Source organism: Schistocerca gregaria, chromosome 8 (genome assembly GCF_023897955.1).
Source record: "Schistocerca gregaria isolate iqSchGreg1 chromosome 8, iqSchGreg1.2, whole genome shotgun sequence".
In the NCBI taxonomy this organism is placed as follows: domain Eukaryota; kingdom Metazoa; phylum Arthropoda; class Insecta; order Orthoptera; family Acrididae; genus Schistocerca; species Schistocerca gregaria.
In genome coordinates, this window is record NC_064927.1 from 155758230 (window position 1) to 155776169 (window position 17940).

General features: G+C 45.4%; 1 protein-coding gene across 1 annotated transcript in view; it reads left to right on the forward strand.

Moving 5' to 3' along the window:
* LOC126284273 (uncharacterized) overlaps positions 1-17940 on the forward strand; it is a 626414-nt gene that overhangs the window by 597351 nt on the left and 11123 nt on the right. The window contains exon 7 of the mRNA XM_049983089.1: positions 14385-14599. Coding sequence (XP_049839046.1) covers positions 14385-14599 — 215 coding nt within the window. The remainder of the gene's footprint in view (positions 1-14384; positions 14600-17940) is intronic.

Sequence of the window (17940 nt, forward strand, 5' to 3'; positions counted from 1 at the left end):
ACGCAGCTAGCTCTATATTCGCACGAAGTAATGGCCGCTATCGACAGGGGATCTCAAGTTGATTCCGTATTTCTAGATTTCCGGAAAGCTTTTGACACCGTTCCTCACAAGAGACTTCTAATCAAGCTGCGGAGCTATGGGGTATCGTCTCAGTTGTGCGACTGGATTCGTGATTTCCTGTCAGGAAGGTCGCAGTTCGTAGTAATAGACGGCAAATCATCGAGTAAAACTGAAGTGATATCAGGTGTTCCCCAGGGAAGCGTCCTGGGACCTCTACTGTTCCTGATCTATATAAATGACCTGGGTGACAATCTGAGCAGTTCTCTTAGACTGTTCGCAGATGATGCTGTAATTTACCGTCTAGTAAGGTCATCCGAAGACCAGTATCAGCTGCAAAGCGATTTAGAAAAGATTGCTGTATGGTGTGTCAGGTGGCAGTTGACGCTAAATAACGAAAAGTGTGAGATGATCCACATGAGTTCCAAAAGAAATCCGTTGGAATTCGATTACTCGATAAATAGTACAATTCTCAAGGCTGTCAATTCAACTAAGTACCTGGGTGTTAAAATTACTAACAACTTCAGTTGGAAGGACCACATAGATAATATTGTCGGGAAGGCGAGCCAAAGGTTGCGTTTCATTGGCAGGACACTTAGAAGATGCAACAAGTCCACTAAAGAGACAGCTTACACTACACTCGTTCGTCCTCTGTTAGAATATTGCTGCGCGGTGTGGGATCCTTACCAGGTGGGATTGACGGAGGACATCGAGAGGGTGCAAAGAAGGGCAGCTCGTTTTGTATCATCGCGTTATAGGGGAGAGAGTGTGGCAGATATGATACACGAGTTGGGATGGAAGTCATTACAGCATAGACGTTTTTCGTCGCGGCGAGACCTTTTTACGAAATTTCAGTCACCAACTTTCTCTTCCGAATGCGAAAATATTTTGTTGAGCCCAACCTACATAGGTAGGAATGATCATCAAAATAAAATAAGAGAAATCAGAGCTCGAACAGAAAGGTTTAGGTGTTCGTTTTTCCCGCTCGCTGTTCGGGAGTGGAATAGTAGAGAGATAGTATGATTGTGGTTCGATGAACCCTCTGCCAAGCACTTAAATGTGAATTGCAGAGTAGTCATGTAGATGTAGATGTAGAAAGGGTAAGCAAATCAACAGGAAATAATAGCAAGGTAGGCAAATAAACTTCTGAAACGATTTAGATTAGTAAGGAATTAAAAATTTAACGCAGGTCGATTTACAATGTCTCTTTTATTCAGTCTGTTACAGTCCTCCATTTCTTTCAAACAACTGTGTAGGCGATACTTGTCATATGAACATTCGAAGCAAATACACTCGCGTTCCAAAACATTTAACGAATGCAATTTTCACGTAACTATATCGTCCCTTCCGAAGATTCGGAAAAAGCAAACATGGTTTACATTTAAAAATATTTCTTTTTGGGAATTAATTTTGATGCATACCAACCATACAATAACATTTTCTGAAAATTCGGTGCTGAAAACTATTAATTGCATTATGAATCGTTATTGCAATTACTGGTATGTTCCGGAAGCAGACTGTAATTTTGAAGCCTCGAAATAAAGTTTTTAAGTTGATGAATACAGGATTTGGGCTGGAAATCATTAAAAGAAAGGCGTTTTTCGTTGCGACGGAATCTTCTCACGAAATTCCGATCACCAACTTTCTCCTCCGAATGCGAAAATATTTTGTTGACACCGACCGACATAGGGAGGAACGATCACCACGATAAAATAAGCGAAATCAGAGCTCGTACGGAAAGATATAGGTGTTCATTCTTGACGCGCGCAATACAAGATTGGAATAATAGAGAATTGTGAAGGTGGTTCAATGAACCCTCTCCCAGACACTTAAATGTGATTTGCCGAGTATCCGTGTAGATGTAGATGTAGATAAAAATAAACACCACGTGGCTAGCACACAGGTGTGCGATTTTGGGGTATGACATCTATCCTGTAAGTCGGTTGACACTCATTATCTATAAACATACTCCCACTCACGAAGGTGTTTGCCCACCCCAGGTACGCAATGTAAGACAAAACGCGTTAGCAGCAATGTATGGTTTTAAAATATTCTCATCGTATTTTTTGTAAACTGAATTTCTCTGTTTTCTGGATTTGGAACAAGTGAAATAAACATTTTTTAAATATTTCCCTTAAAGTACTGACCCCTTCTATACTCCGAGGACCAAATCAGTCATTCTCCTCTCTCTTATGCCATAAACAGCGTCGAATGCTCGTCTCCGCAGCATTCTTTCTTGCAAATACAACGCGACATAAAATTTTGGTTCTTTACTAATTCCTCATTAATGTACTTACCTTATTAACGCTCCTATTCCTACCGGTTGCGATGCGGAAAAAAGTACAAACGAATGCAATGAGGAATCGAACACAGGGGTTTTCTTCCCAGCCAGATACTTTGGTTGGCACGCCAGCGGCGCTTTCGTTTAGCAGCGTACATCTCATGGGAACATAAGCGGCAGTCGAACAGTTTCTGTCCTCAATTCCTAGGAAAATATGTATTAGAGGACCCCATATATGTTCATCAAAAATGCTCCATTTTCAATTATCTATCGATCCCGTCAAATCTGAGTCGAACTTTGTGGTAATTTTCTCAAAAACGTGAGTTTGTTGAGCCAAAGTATTTTAGAGAGGTGGTAGTCAACCTGGTCTCTACCGTCCACTAGTGGTTGTTCCAGCTTTCATGGTGGGTGGTAGGCGATAGGGATTTTAAAAACATTTTCGTTACGTTTTCAAAACATTTTGACGCAAAGTATTTGATATGTTGTAGTTACGATCTTCAGTCTGAAGACTGATTTGACGCAGCTCTCCATGCTATTCTATCGTATGAAAGCCTCTTCATCTCCGAATAACTACTGAAACTTACGTACTTCTAAATGTGCATACTGTATTAATATCTTGGTCTACCTCTACGATTTTTACCCTCCCACACTGTCCTCCAGTACTGAATTGGTGATCCCTTGAGGCCTCAGAACATGTCCTACCAACCGATCCCTTCTTATAGTCAAGTTGTGCCACTGTAGCACCACATTTCGAAAGCTTCTATTCTCTGCTTGTCTGAACTACTTATCGTCCATGTTTCTGTGTAACAGCTGTTATTTTATTTTGCGGGAAAAATAGTTTTGGTAAAAGAAGTGTATGGCGAAGACAGTTTATCGCGTACGCGAGTTTTTGAGTTGTTCAAGCGTTTCCAAAATGTCCCAGAGGGCGTTGAAGATGCTTGCCGCTTTGGACGCCCTTCAACTTCAAAACCGGATGAAAATGTCGAAAAAGTAGATAATCTGATCCGATCTGACGGTTGAATATTCGATCGATTGCTGAAACTGTCCAAAGACAGAACATATCTCCACTCCCTCGTACTCTTACCAGTTTATGGGCAGCCCTGCAGGATTCATGGTGCCAGTTCCCTCCAGCACTACCTCAGACATTAGACGAGTCCATTCCGCGTCGTGTTGCGGCACTTTCTCGTGCTTCTGGGGACCCTACATGATATAAGGGAGGTGTACTATTTTCTTTGGCTCTTACCTAAGCACCTTCTGATACTTAGCGTGGAGTTCCACTTACCAAAATCGTAGTTTGCCTTGGATCTTTCTTTTATAAAGAAGGGGAGGGAAGAAATGCGTTTTATCTTACTAGCGTGGGCTTACCTTGTTGCAGCATTTAACGGTGGAGCTTGGAGTGAAAGTTATTTAGCACATGTTTCAGATATCGGAATGAAAAGTTTTACCGTCAGCATTAACAAGCGCTATATTACTGTACTCGTCTTTTCGAGAGATTTCGAATGACGTCGAAAAGAACACCGTTTCATTTAGAACACCACCTCGGTTGATACAAGGATTAAGAGTGTTAACCGTGCAACAAGATTACCTGCCCTTCTGATTTCTGCCATTTGCCAAAAACTTCATTTCCGTAATATGAATCGTTCACGAAATAAAAAGGCTGTTATGTCTCCTCGATTCACCCAATATAAAGGCTGCAAAGAGTGCTGTTACAGTGTACCACATGATCTATCAAGCTATGAAACAACCTTAAATTGGCCTGTAAAAGCTTCTTAAGCTGTAATGCATGCGAGTTTCTGAAAATCCCCTCGCCGCCTTTTTAGCTTACCTGTCTGATGTTTTATTTTACTTGATTTCGTTAACATTTGTAATTTAAATTTTAGCGTAGTGTTAATGAGAGAAATGACCTTTGTAAACTTTACGCAAGAATTAATTACGTTTACAATTCGATCTAAGCTTAACCCTTACAAGCACAAGTAATCTCGTACTTTAAAGGCTAGAGAAACAAGGATATTTAAATGCTAATTTTACTGTGTTAAAATTCACATTATTTTGAGATAAAATTTACAATTTATAATTCCAAGAACAAGGTGTGTTTAATATTCAAGGATGATTTTAGTGAGAAAACAAGGTCTTCAAACACTTAAGACTGTCTAAGCCGGTGGCGTAAGTGGGCGAATGGATATTAAAATCTCGAGCAGAGCGCTTGCGTTCTGGCTGAAGTTGATTTTGTAGGCCACTGTTGTTCCCCGACTCGATAGATCGCAACTGTTCCGTATCAAACTGTTCGTGTCGACGGACCTTACATCAACGTGATATTCTGTAAGCAGTTACCGTTTACACACCGTATATACAGCTTTCTCGCAATTCCTATTACAGGTTTCTGAGAGCTGTGAAGGCGACTAAAGTAGATAAAGTTAGATAAGGAACTAATTTTCCGAAATCTACCCTTTGAATGTGATGGACCACTTTCAAATCTCCCGCTTCACGGTACGCACGCAAACTGAGAAGAGGGGATCATCGTCAGTCCCTGTTGTAATTATGACACCACGTATAATTTTCATCTGACTGCAACAACAGCTGCGAGAAGCTGGAACTTTCACAACTAGGAGGGTTGAACTGCGGTGGTCTACGGACGCGGCGAACTCTCCACTATGAAGATATCGTCCTTCCTCACCTATAAAATAACTGGACGACGAATACTCGAAACCTTGCCCACGCCGTGGGCTCCTGTAGAGCGCACAGACAGAAGCTCATTGCCTCCGCTATTATCGTACCGTGAAGAGGGAGATTTGAAAGTGGTCCAATACATTCAAACGGTACATTTCGGAAAATGGATTCCTTATCAAAACATTATCTTCTAAGCCCCCTCTGCAACCCCTGGGCTTAAGCCTGCAGTAGGAATTGTGACACTGCTTGAATATGTATGAGTGACTGAGGATGAAAAGTACAGTAAAACTTATACAAGACAATCACTGGTTTTCCCTAGTGTGTGTAACTAAGATGAGAATTTTCACAACGCACTGTTAAGTTCTGAATGGAATGGACTTAGCTTAGGAGTAGTAACAGGGCGATGGTCGAGCTTAATACACCCAACTAACCTATGACCGGCGTAGGCTCAAATTTCAGTGTACTCTGCGGACATCTTTGAGATTCGACCAGGACAGTGGTACAAAGTCTTGCAATCAGACCTCCTCCCCCTAACTGTCTGGCCCTCTATTGGCGATTACATGTTGTTCCACCACCTCAATGCAAACCGCTTACCTCTTTTTCGAGCTCCAACACTCTAGTGTGCGTTGGCAGCTTCAATTGCGCAAACCGAGCGAGGCGGTGTAGAGGTGGATGGCAGTTCAAATCGTCGTCCCTGGCCATCTGAAATTGGATATTTAGTGCCTTCCAGAAATCGCTTTAGGCGGATAGTGGGTCGATTCCGTCTAAAAAGACACGTCTACACCAAATCTGAACTTGTGTTCCGTCTCTAATGACCTCGTTGTCGACGGGACATCAAACCCTGATCTTCCTCTTCAACCGTCTTCTGCTGCGCAAATTATAAACACATTCAGGTCCTCTGTAATTAGTAAAGCTGTGACAAATCGTGCAAATATTGTCACCATTCATCTTGGTGGGCGTCCATGTACAGATGTAGGTGGTATATAGGGTTGACCGTATTTCTCATGAAACATTAGCTTTTATGAAATGTCAAGACCTCGTATGAGCTTGAATGTAGAAGTAGATACCTTCTAGCCGGAGGACTTGACACACAAATTAGCAGAAGATCCTAAGTTAAGTATTCTGGGTTCAAAATTGTTCAAATGGCTCTGAGCACTATGGGACTTAACTTCTGAGGTCATAAGTCCCCTAGAACTTAGAACTACTTAAACCTAACTAACCTAAGGACATCGCACACATCTATTCCCGTGGCAGGATTCGAACCTGCGACCGTAGCGGTCGCGCGGTTCCAGACTGTAGTGCCTAGAACCGCTCGGCCACCACGGCCGGCAAGTGTTCTGGGATCGGAATAAATATTTCAGATTGAACGGGATCTTCTGTGGGCATAGAAGGCGCGCGTCTGTAAACTGTCTGTGTTTCATAACGAACAACTGCCTGCCGCATCGATGTTCGTCGGGGGATGGGCGATTATGAGTAAGAATCGAGTAACAGGCCTTTTTGACTTTAAATCAATCGATTAATTATCATAGTAATGCATTATTCGATTAACTGTGACGCCTTTATTTTTAGGTTTATAAAGCATTTCTTTAAAATTATTTTTTATGATAAAAAGATTTCTTCTACGAGAAATAAATCAATGCTATCGCTCTTGTATTTCTCTTTCTGTAACTAAATTAGTTGCTCAGTTTTGTGAAATTCATATTGCATTTTTTATTTTTAGCTGAAATGTATAAATATTTAACGTTCATTAGTAACGCAAATTAATATCGTTTTTTTATCACAGCTACTGAAGTGAGTTTGCTTACAAGCACCAAAATTTTTCAGGAAGTGAACTGAGGGAGTAATTTACGTAATATTTTTCTCCTTAGACTCGAATGGCAAGCTGTTCCTGGAAACAGTCTTTCAGATGGAACAGTGGAAGCCACTATTTCCAGATATTTACGAGCCACACTAAGCAGAACATTGCCACCGTGTGGTGAGAGGAGCTGAAAGGGGGAATGTTTACTTATTTCCGTCCAGTGCTGACAACTGACAGGTTCGCAGGCCTCGTACTGATCAGTAGCTGTGGTATAAATTACAACTTAAGCTACAACGTTTGGTGAAAACACATCAAAGAGACACTTGTTGCATTACTTTTCTGAATTGACACATATCAGACGAGACTTCGCCACGCTACTTAAGAGCGTCTGCTGTTAGATTGCTGATATTGGCAGGAATCGTGAACAGAACGCAGTCGGCACGAAACCTTCCGATATGTGCCGACGTTAACGATGAGGGAATAGCCCAACTTCCTTCCGTAATTAAGCTATAGACAGCAAGTCAACACTCGACAGGCTAACAAAAAAGCAAAAATTGAAGTCATTAATCGTAATGGCAATCGATTATGTGAAATTAATTGACGTGGAACAAATAATAGAATATCCGTTATCGATTACCAGAACAACTAGGATCTATCTATAACTTGTAATTAATCGCCCATCGTCAGTTGGTGGCGCTACCATAATTAAAAAAATGCACTACTGTCTGTGATGCGTGAGTTCAAATTAATGGTTGATTGTCGAAGATGTTGCATTATTCGTTATAAGACTTCGCAGACATGCATTTAATTTATGGTGGTGGAGACTGTACGTCCTGTTATCTTCGAGATAATCTCATTTCGATGTTAACGGCCGTGAGCCCCTCAATAACCATACCCTCATCGTTGAATTAGGAGAGGTTGTGGCCCATGGACAGTGCAGTAGTTGGATCTCGCTTGTTTAGATATTTTTCCTATCAGTGGCTCAATAGGAAAGTGCCAGGCGGTGGATATAAAACTCTCATATGAAGATGGTATCTATTCTTTCGGACGTGTCCGAAAGAACAGATACCATCTTCATATAGTTAAGGCTAACCGGCTATTGACCTTCTTCTGTGCTGGATGCACACGCATTGCCTGAACTCTTACGGGACTGGGTAAGATTGTCTGCTGCGACTAATGACTATAATGGGGCAGGGGCACTACGATTGTAGTGTGTGGACATTAAGTTGGGGGATGTGGGTCTCACGGGGAGCGTGCAAGGGATAAATCCCTGCAGTCGCACTATCCTCTGTGCCATTGGTGACTCAGATGGACAGAGCGTCTGCCATGAATGCAGGAGATCCCGGGTTCGAGTCCCGGTAGGGGCACACATTTAAAACTGTCGCCGTTGATCAACGCCTGTCGACAGCTTAGGGTCTTCATTTGATTATCATTTCATTCGTAAAACTATCAGATTGGATGCGCAGTCAGCCTTGGGATTTTCATCTGTCACTTTTCATTTCTTTCTCCTTTCGCTATGTTTGTCGATCTGAAAAATGCCGAGCTACATTGTGGTTTTAAATCCACGTTAAACTGTAGGCGCCCTCATAAGTGGCTGAGAAAGTTAGTTCAAAGCATAAATCCAACAGTGTAACGCTTCTTAAAATAGGACCGTCCGTAATAAAGCATGCTACGTCTACATCTATATGACTACTCTGAAATCCATAATTAATTGCCTGGCATAGGGATCGTTGAACCATCTTCAAGCTATTTGTCTGCCGTTCCACCCTCGAATATCGCACCAGAAATCGAACACTTAAATTTCTCTAATTTTCTTACGATGAGCGCCAGCAAAATATTTTGACATTCGGAGAAGAAAGTTGGTGATAGAAATTTCGTGAAAAGGTCCTGTCGCAATCAAACACATCCTTTGTTTTAGTAACTGCCACCCCAACTCGCGCGTCATATCCGTGGAAAATTTTCCCCTATTTAGTGACAATACAAAACGAGCTACCCTTCTTTGAAATTGGTCAACCTTCGGATTGAAAACAGCATTACATATTACTGAAATTAATTCAGTTGTACAGGATATGACATTTATTACAAAACGAGACATAATTCGCTGAAGAGCCAAAGAAACTTGTACACCTGCCGGTCGCAGGTTCGAATCCTGCCTCGGGCATGGATTTGTGTGATGTCCTTACGTTAGTTAGGTTTAATTAGTTCTAAGTTTTAGGCGACTGATGACCACAGATGTTAAGTCGCATAGTGATCAGAGCCATTTGAACCATTTGTACACCTGCCTAATGTCGCGTGGGCCCCCGTGAGTAGGTAGCACGGCGTGGCGTGGACCCGACTGATGTCTGAAGTAGTGCTGGAGGGAGCTGACACCATGAATCCTGCAGGTCTGTCCACAAATCCGTAAGAGTACGAGAGGGTGGAGATCTCTTCTTAACAACGCGTTGTACGGCATCCCAGCTATGCTCGATAATGTTCATGTCAGCGGATTCTGGTGGCCAGCGGAACTGTTTAAACTCAGAAGAATGTTCCTAAAGCTACTCTGCAGCAATTCTGGACGCGTGGGGTGTCGCATTGCCCTGTTGGAATTGCCCAAGTCCGTCGGAATGCACAATGGACACGAATTGATGCAAGTGATCAGGCAGGATGCTTACGTACGTGTCACCTGTCAGAGTCGTATCTAGACGTATCAGCGGTCCCATATCACTACAACTGCACATGCCCCACATCATTATAGAGCCTGCATTACATTGAACATACAGGGTCCATGGATTCATAAGGTTGTCTCCATATCCGTACACGACCTTGCGCTCGATATAATCTGAAAAGTGACTCGTCTCACCAGGCAATGTCTACAGTCATCAACAGTCGAATGTCGGTGTTGACGGGCCCAGGCGAGGCGTAAAGCTTTGTGACGTGTAGTCATCAAGGGTACAGGAGTGGGCCTTCGGCTCTGAAAGCCCATATCGGGCATTTTGCGGAAGGGCTGCACTTATGTCACGTTAAACGATTGTCTTCAGTCGTCGTTGGGTCCATTCTTGCAGGTTCTTTTCTCGAATTCCTGATATTCACGGTACACTCGTGAAATGGCCGTACGGGAAAATCCCCACTTCATTGCTTCGTCAGAGATGCTGTGTCCCATCGCTCGTGCGCCGAGTGTAACACCACGTTTAAAACCACTTAAATCTTGATAACCTGCCATTGTAGCAGCAGTAACCGGTCTAACAACTGCGCCAGACACTTATTGTCTTACATAGGCGTTGCCGAACGGCACCGTATTCTGCCTGTTTACACTACATCTACATCTACATGACTACTCTGCAATTCACATTTAAGTGCTTGGCAGAGGGTTCATCGAACCACAATCATACTATCTCTCTACTATTCCACTCCCGAACAGCGAGCGGGAAAAACGAACACCTAAACCTTTCTGTTCGAGCTCTGATTTCTCTTATTTTATTTTGATGATCATTCCTACCTATGTAGGTTGGGCTCAACAAAATATTTTCGCATTCGGAAGAGAAAGTTGGTGACTGAAATTTCGTAAAAAGCTCTCGCCGCGACGAAAAACGTCTATGCTGTAATGACTTCCATCCCAACTCGTGTATCATATCTGCCACACTCTCTCCTCTATAACGCGATAATACAAAACGAGCTGCCCTTCTTTGCACCCTCTCGATGTCCTCCGTCAATCCCACCTGGTAAGGATCCCACACCGCGCAGCAATATTCTAACAGAGGACGAACGAGTGTAGTGTGAGCTGTCTCTTTAGTGGACTTGTTGCATCTTCTAAGTGTCCTGCCAATGAAACGCAACCTTTGGCTCGCCTTCCCGACAATATTATCTATGTGGTCCTTCCAACTGAAGTTGTTCGTAATTTTAACACCCAGGTACTTTGTTGAATTGACAGCCTTGAGAATTGTACTATTTATCGAGTAATCGAATTCTAACGGATTTCTTTTGGAACTCATGTGGATCATCTCACACTTTTCGTTATTTAGCGTCAACTGCCACCTGACACACCATACAGCAATCTTTTCTAAATCGCTTTGCAGCTGATACTGGTCTTCGGATGACCTTACTAGACGGTAAATTACAGCATCATCTGCGAACAACCTAAGAGAACTGCTCAGATTGTCACCCAGGTCATTTATATAGATCAGGAACAGTAGAGGTCCCAGGACGCTTCCCTGGGGAACACCTGATATCACTTCAGTTTTACTCGATGATTTGCCGTCTATTACTACGAACTGCGACCTTCCTGACAGGAAATCACGAATCCAGTCGCACAACTGAGACGATACCCCATAGCTCCGCAGCTTGATTAGAAGTCGCTTGTGAGGAACGGTGTCAAAAGCTTTCCGGAAATCTAGAAATACGGAATCAACTTGAGATCCCCTGTCGATAGCGGCCATTACTTCGTGCGAATAAAGAGCTAGCTGCGTTGCACAAGAGCGATGTTTTCTGAAGCCATGCTGATTACGTGTCACTACTGTCACTACTGGCCATTAAAATTGCTACACCAAGAAGATGACGTGCCACAGACGCGAAATTTAACCGACAGGAATAATATGCTGTGATATGCAAAAGATTAGCTTTTCAGAGCATTCACACGAGGTTGACACCGGTGGCGACACCTACAACGTGCTGACATGAGGAAAGTTTCCAACCGATGTCTCATATACAAACAGCAGCTGACCGGCGTTGCCTGGTGAAACGATGTTGTGATGCCTCGTGTAAGGAGGATAAATGCGTACCATCACGTTTCCGACTTAGCTAAAGGTCGGCTTGTAGCCTACCGCGATTGAGGTTTTTCGTATCGCGACATTGCTGCTCGCGTTGGTCGAGATCCAATGACTGTTAGGAGAATATGGAATCGGTGGGTTCAGGAGGGTAATACGGAACGCCGTACTGGATCCCAACGGCATCGTATCAGTAGCACTCGAGATGACAGGCATCTTATCCGCATGGGTATAACGGATCGTGCAGCCACGTCTCTGTCCCCAAGTCAACAGATGGGCACGTTTGCAAGACAACAACAATGTGCACGAACAGTTCGACGACGTTTGCAGCAGCATGGACTATCAGCTCGGAGACCATGGCTGCGGTTACCCACGAGCGCCTGCGATGGTGTACTCGCCGACAAACCAAGGTGCACGAATGGCAAAACGTTACTTTTTCGGACGAATCCAGGTTCTATTTACAGCATCATGATGGTCGCATCCATATTTGGCGTAATCGCGATGAATGGAATTTGGAGACGTGTATTCGTCATGGCCATACTGGCGTATCACCCGGCGTGATGGTGTGGGATGCCATTGGTTACACGTCTCGGTCACCTCTTGCTCGCATTGATGGCATTTTCAACAGTGGACATTACATTTCAGATGTGTTACAACCCGTGGCTCTACCCTTCATTCGATCCCTGCAATACCCTCCATTTCAGCAGAATAATGCACGACCGCATGTTGCAGGTCCTGTACGGGCTTTTCTGGATACAGAAAATGTTCGACTGCTACCCTGGCCAGCACATTCTCTCAGGAATTGAAAACGTGTGGTCAATGGTGGCCGAGCAACTGGCTCGTCACAATACGCCAGTCACTACTGTTGACCCATTGTGGTATCGTGTTGAAGCTGCATGGACAGCTGTACCTGTACACGCCATCCAAGCTCTGTCTGACTCAATGCCCAGACGTATCAAGGCCGTTATTACGGCCAGAGGTGCTTGTTCTGGGTACTGATTTCTCAGGATCTATGCACCAACATTATGTGAAAATGTAATCACATATCGATTCTAGTGTAATATATTTATCCAATCAATACTCGTTTATCATCTGCATTTCTTCTTGGCGTAGCAATTTTAATGGCCAGTAGTATATATATCTCTGTATTTGAATACGCATGCGCTTCAGTGTATTAGGTGCACACAAAATATCAGTATAATAAGCTGTATAGATCCATATACACTCCTGGAAATGGAAAAAAGAACACATTGACACCGGTGTGTCAGACCCACCATACTTGCTCCGGACACTGCGAGAGGGCTGTACAAGCAATGATCACACGCACGGCACAGCGGACACACCAGGAACCGCGATGTTGGCCGTCGAATGGCGCTAGCTGCGCAGCATTTGTGCACCGCCGCCGTCAGTGTCAGCCAGTTTACCATGGCATACGGAGCTCCATCGCAGTCTTTAACACTGGTAGCATGCCACGACAGCGTGGACGTGAACCGTATGTGCAGTTGACGGACTTTGAGCGAGGGCGTATAGTGGGCATGCGGGAGGCCGGGTGGACGTACCGCCGAATTGCTCAACACGTGGGGCGTGAGGTCTCCACAGTACATCGATGTTGTCGCCAGTGGTCGGCGGAAGGTGCACGTGCCCGTCGACCTGGGACCGGACAGCAGCGACGCACGGATGCACGCCAAGACCGTAGGATCCTACGCAGTACCGTAGGGGACCGCACCGCCACTTCCCAGCAAATTAGGGACACTGTTGCTCCTGGGGTATCGGCGAGGACCATTCGCAACTGTCTCCATGAAGCTGGGCTACGGTCCCGCACACCGTTAGGCCGTCTTCCGCTCACGCCCCAACATCGTGCAGCCCGCCTCCAGTGGTGTCGCGACAGGCGTGAATGGAGGGACGAATGGAGACGTGTCGTCTTCAGCGATGAGAGTCGCTTCTGCCTTGGTGCCAATGATGGTCGTATGCGTGTTTGGCGCCGTGCAGGTGAGCGCCACAATCAGGACTGCATACGACCGAGGTACACAGGGCCAACACCCGGCATCATGGTGTGGGGAGCGATCTCCTACACTGGCCGTACACCTCTGGTGATCGTCGAGGGGACACTGAATAGTGCACGGTACATCCAAACTGTCATCGAACCCATCGTTCTACCATTCCTAGACCGGCAAGGGAACTTGCTGTTCCAACAGGACAATGCACGTCCGCATGTATCCCGTGCCACCCAACGTGCTCTAGAAGGTGTAAGTCAACCACCCTGGCAAGTAAGATCTCCGGATCTGTCCCCCATTGAGCATGTTTGGGACTGGATGAAGCGTCGTCTCACGCGGTCTGCACGTCCAGCACGAACGCTGGTCCAACTGAGGCGCCAGGTGGAAATGGCATGGCAAGCCGTTCCACAGGACTACATCCAGCATCTCTACGATCGTCTCCATGGGAGAATAGCAGCCTGCATTGCTGCGAAAGGTGGATATACACTGTACTACTGCCGACATTGTGCATGCTCTGTTGCCTGTGTCTATGTGCCTGTGGTGCTGTCAGTGTGATCATGTGATGTATCTGACCCCATGAATGTGTCAATAAAGTTTCCCCTTCCTGGGACAATGAATTCACGGTGTTCTTATTTCAATTTCCAGGAGTGTATAAACATAAGTAATTCATTTTTTCAGGAGTAAGATTGGTGGACGTTTGCTGTTGTGGAAGACGAGGTTTCAGTTGTCTTTGTAATATTTTTTTAATATTAAAGAAGTTTTATTGGCACCATTTGTCATGTGAGCCTCATATTTTTGAGAGCCCGTGTGGATCAGAGATACTAAGGAACACCGCTTTGTATTGGCAGGGAGTCGTCCGGCCGCAGTCGCGGGATGTCTTCGATGCGGTCTGGACACGTGAGCCCTTCACGACCGCGCGTCATGACGCCCATGGGCTTCGCCATCAGCCGCCAGGGGTCTCGCATGTCGCGCCTGCGGGAGCCGGAAGTCTTCGACGACGAGCTGTACGAGTACGAGCTGTACACCGGCGGAGACTCGCTGTACGGCAGCCAGCAGCACCCAGGTAGCCGCACCTGCCTCTGCGCGCCGTGGAACACCACACATACCACGTCGCTCCACTCACTCTCATATCTATTAAGTGTTAACACTCGTTCTTGCCATCGACACACACTCCTTCCAGATACCTCCTGACGTACTGCACTCACTGCTGAATCGTAAAATACACTCACGCTCAGAAGAAAAAAAAAAACAGGACACCTTGAAGGACGTTCATACTCACTGGACATGTATGGTAGTATGTTCTGCAGAAGCTGGATTCGTCCGAAAATAGGAGGGTGAGTCAAATGAAAACCTTAAATTTGTAATAACAAATCGAAATTTCGCGCCGTTATCCTGTAAGTTGGTAAGCGTGCTACAAACAGCGTGCAGAATGGCCTGTAGGTGGCAGCATAGTGCAGATGCACACATGCCGTCGCAGTACTAGTATAAAGATGGCCGCCCCACTTGCGACTTGTACCAGGGAACAACAGCATTCTATTATTCGGTTTTGCGCGTAGTGAAGGTGTGAAACCTATTGAAATTCATCGACGGTTTAAGGTTCAGTACGGTGATGCATGTTTGTCACAGCAGCAAGTCTACAAATGGAGAAGGAAGTTCGCAAATGGTGTGGCTTCAGTGCAAGATGCTCCTCGTCCAGGTCAGGCAGAACGAGTTGTGACTCCACAGAACATTGTAGCAGTTGAAGCCATAGTGTAGGAAACCGCCGAGTGACACTGAATGACATTGCAGCATGTTTACAGATTAGTCATGGGTCAGCACACCACATTGTGCATGATGTGCTCCAGTTTCACAAAGTGTCTGCAAAATGGGTGCCACAGCAGCTGACTCCTGGAATGACAGAACTTCTTCAGCGCTTTCAACGAGAAGGTGATCGCTTCCTTGCAAGAATTGTTACTGGGGAAGAAACCTGGGTTCACTTCCACCAACCGGAAACGAAGAGAGCGAGCAAGGAATGGCGCCATTCCTCATCACCAGAACCAAAGAAGTTTCGAACAGAACCACCAGCAGAGAAGGTTATGCTGACTCTCTTTTGGTACGAAAAAGTCGTCATTTTGGAGCATCCTAGAGGGACCATTGTCACCAATGCATCAGACACAGATCTCCTAAAAAATCATCTGAGGCGCTCAATCAAATCAAAGCGACGTGGATTGCTGTCAGCAGGTGTCCTTTTGCAACATGACAATGCAAGGCCCCACACTGCCCGTACCACAGTTGCAACAATCACAGACCTGCATTTTGAGTGTCTTCCTCATCCACCATACTCACCAGACCTTGCCCCAAGTGATTTCCATATGTATCGACCACTCAAAGACGCAATGGGAGGGAAGAGTTCCGTTCTGATGAACAGGTACGCCACGCGGTGCATGAGTGGTTGCGCAGACTACCAAAAGAATTTTTTTCTAAAAGAATTTATGCACTTTTTAAGCGACGGATGACTTGCATTGAGCATGGGGGAGATTATGTTGAAAAGTGATACAGCTTTGTGCCACTTCTGCACAATAAATAATATTTACAAAAATATTTAAGGTTTTCATTTGACTCACCGTTGTACTATCTAAAGCCATTCAGTCGCCTCGGTTCAGCATATGTCCTGTTGCCTAGTAGGCACAGGCTCCGCCAAGGGTCCTGATAACGTGTTCCATGTGTGATGGCATCAACGCGCATAAGGCGCTAATGGCGTCCTACGGTATAGCCATCCATGTGCTGTCACCTGGTTCCAAAGTTCAACTGTGGTTGTTCGCAATGCGTCCCAGTGCTGCACCTGTGGTTTCACCATGTCCCACACATTTTCGATTGGAGACAATTCTGGTGATCTTACGGGCCAGGGCAAAAGACTGACATCCTGTGACACCAAGAAGGTACTTGTTCGTGCAGCAACATGCGGTCGTGCATTGTCTTGCTGAAAAATGCCGTTTGGGGTGTTGTGCAGAAAGGGTATAGCTATGGGTCCCAGGCCGGCCGCTGTGGCCGAGCGGTTCTAGGCGCTTCAGTCCGCAACCGCGCTGCTGCTACGGTCGCAGGTTCGAATCCTGCCTGGATGCTAAGGTCGCAGGTTCGAATCCTGCATGTATGTGTGTGATGTCCTTAGGTTAGATACGTTAAAGTAGTTGTAAGTCTAGTGGACAGATGACCCCAGATGTTAAGTCCCATAGTGCTCAGAGCCATTTGAACCATTTTTATGGGTCCCAGGATGTCATTCACGTAGGTCACACTGGTCACAGTGCCGTGGGCACGCACCAGCTATGAATTTTGGTTTTACCCAATAGCACCTCACACCATTGGCGCTGCATACAGCGAATGCAGTCACTGTGATGCCGCAAACCAAAATGCGGCTTTCGTTTTCAAACAAACAGAACCTGGATTCATCCAAAAACACTGCCTGATTCATTCCTGTCCCCAGTGACGTCGTTCCATACACCATTGCTGTCTAGCATATTTCTGCATGTTCGTCAAAGGTAGGTGGAGAAGTGCAGGACGCGCACCTAACCCGTGCGGTAATGAACGGCGATGGACTGCCGTCCCTGGTAGTGTACGATGTGTTAAACTGTTGCACAGTTGCGCCAGAGTCGAGGAAGACATAAATCTGTCCTGCAATGCCATTCGGATGAGGTGTCAATATCCTCACCGTTGCACTGGTGAAACACTTCGTCGCATGCGACCAGCAATTTCCTCATATGAATACATCACATTCTCTCATGCCATTAATGCGCCCTCTTTCAAACTGAAGGTATTTTTCGCGCTTATGTTCGCGAGGCATCCTGCACGTCTGCTAAACAATGAGAGCTCCAGAAACATTTTACTGGTAGGTACTGTTGCGTCACGATATCGATGTTGACCTTGAATCCTCGGGCCGACATGGTTAAAATGCTAATCATTTCTACAGAACATAGTAAATGTCCTGTGAATATGAACGTCCTATCTCTAGTCGCTCAAGATGTTCTTTTTTTCTTAACATGATTGTACTTGAGCAAACACACTGCCTGACAAAAAAAAAAAAAGTGAAGTGCCGCACCGTGACAGAATGGACACTAGAGGACATTAGTGTTGTTCGTGTTTAGCGTTGTTACCAGGTCTGACGAAAAGCGTCAGATGTCGAATGATCGCTGTGAAGGACACTGAGATGTCGCTTTCTCGTGTGGGACAGAGTTATCAGCATCTGACCGAATTTGAAAGGGGCCTCATTGTGCGGCTCCATTTGGCCAGCTGGTCGACTCGTCCAGCATCCAGATTAGTTGGACATTCGCATCTGACAGATACTAGTCTGCTTGGGAACGTGAGGGCAGCCAAACTTGTCATCGAGGTTCCCACGGACCATTTCTAACCGCCACAAGGGAGGTTCCCCAT